Source organism: Orycteropus afer, unplaced genomic scaffold, assembly GCF_000298275.1.
Source record: "Orycteropus afer afer isolate SDZICR_OR568_19922 unplaced genomic scaffold, OryAfe1.0 scaffold00902, whole genome shotgun sequence".
Taxonomy (NCBI): domain Eukaryota; kingdom Metazoa; phylum Chordata; class Mammalia; order Tubulidentata; family Orycteropodidae; genus Orycteropus; species Orycteropus afer.
Window position 1 is genome coordinate 569,609 of NW_006922489.1, and position 1,703 is coordinate 571,311.

The 1,703-nt window shown below is 50.1% G+C and overlaps 1 protein-coding gene across 1 annotated transcript in view; it reads left to right on the forward strand.

Annotated features, from left to right (window-relative positions):
- Positions 1-661, forward strand: part of B3GLCT (beta 3-glucosyltransferase) — a 183,601-nt gene extending 182,940 nt beyond the window's left edge. Inside the window, 1 exon segment of the mRNA XM_007958278.1 lies at positions 494-661. Within this exon segment, the coding sequence (XP_007956469.1) occupies positions 494-661 (168 nt within the window).
- Positions 662-1,703: the final 1,042 nt, after the last annotated feature.

Here is a 1,703-nt window from a genome sequence, read left to right on the forward strand (position 1 = left end):
AGGCTAACACCACTGGTATTTCGAATACCAGCAGGGTCACCCGTGGTGGACAGGTTTCACTGGAGCTTCCAGACTAAGACTGGGAAGAAGGATGAGGGTGTCCTCTTCTGAAAGAATTGAGCACTGAAAACCTTGTGAGTAGCCGGGAAACACTGATATATTTCTGTTGTTGGTTGCTGTCAAGTCTATTCTGACTGACAGTGACCCTGTGTGATTGACTGGAGTTGCTCCTTAGGGCTTCCTAAGCTGTTGTCTTTACAGCAGTAGGTGTGGTGACCTACTTTCTCCACAGAGCCCCTGGGTGAGTTCCAACTGCTAATCTTTTGGTTGGCAGCCCAGCACTTGACCATTATGCCACCAGGGCTCCTCTCAATTCCCATAACCAGTATCCAGGATTGAAGCCAAGCAGTTGCTTCATAATTAAGACGTTCTTCTGGAGCAAACGTCTCTCTCGTCACCAAGAGAGCGTGATGATGCCATCTTCTTCCTGCAGGCTCGGCCCGTGGACTACCCCAAGGATTACCTCGCTCACCAGGTTCCCATCTCATTCCACAAACACTGGAACATTGATCCGGTGGAGGTGTACTTCACGTGGCTGGCACCCGGCGGGGAAGACAGAGCGAGGCAGGAGACACGGGCACGCTTCGAAGAAGAGTTATGAAGGACGGTGACACCGCGAGCGTCGTCGGGCAGGGGACACACATGGAACCACGACATCATCGTCCTCCTGTGCTGGGCTCAGACCGCTCCAGTGCGCCGTGTGCGTTGACACTGCCGGCTTGTGGTGGAGCAGCGTTTGTGGTTTTTTGTTTGTTTATTTGTTTTTTGAGGGAAGAAGAAAAGGAGGCACAGAGAGATTTTTCTCCTCCTGGGAAAATCACTTGCTTTTGAATGACACAGTTCTTGTACGACGCGGCGATGACCGTGCGTTTTTCAAGCTGTGATCCAGCAGGTTGATGACTGACAATGGGAAAATAAATGTCGCCAGAAGTCCCTTCTCTGTTCCTTGTCTTCACTGTAATCAAGGCTTCAGTGGGGCATGACTGTCTGTCACTCTGTAGATACATGAAGAGTGAAAGTCCTTTGAGGTGGTGCTGGCAGAGAATATTCAGTACAGCACAGGCTGCCAGAGGAATGAACAAGTCCATCTCGGAAGAAGTGCAGCTGGAATGCTCCTTAGACATGTGCGAGAATGGTAAGACTTTCTCTGACATACGTGGGACATGTTATTAGGAAGGACATCATGCTTAGTAGGGTCAGCGAAAAAGGGGAAGGCCGACAACGAGATGGACTGACACGGTGGCTGGAGCGATGGGCTCAGGTACGGCAAGGATTGGGAGGCTGGACAGGAGTGGGCAGTGTTTCGTTCTGCTGTCCACGGGGTCACTGTGAGTCGGAGACGACTCGATGGCCCCTAATAACAACAGCATGAACTTTTTAAACATGTTATTGAATGAACTTACCGGATTAATGTTATAAGAAGAGGCATTCTTCAAGCGTCATAAAAGTCTGCGTAATTTGTAATCACCGTTGTCACGTGTGTTATGTATTCATTAGCTGTCTGTGCCTCACAAAAAAATACCCTGCTAGGACTTTCCGTTTCCTTGGAGGTTCTTCTGGGTTCCATTTCTCCCTGAAGCCCCCTCTAGGGCTCCTTGTACCACGACCATGTGCACTGGACGCTGCCAGACAAGGGCATCCTC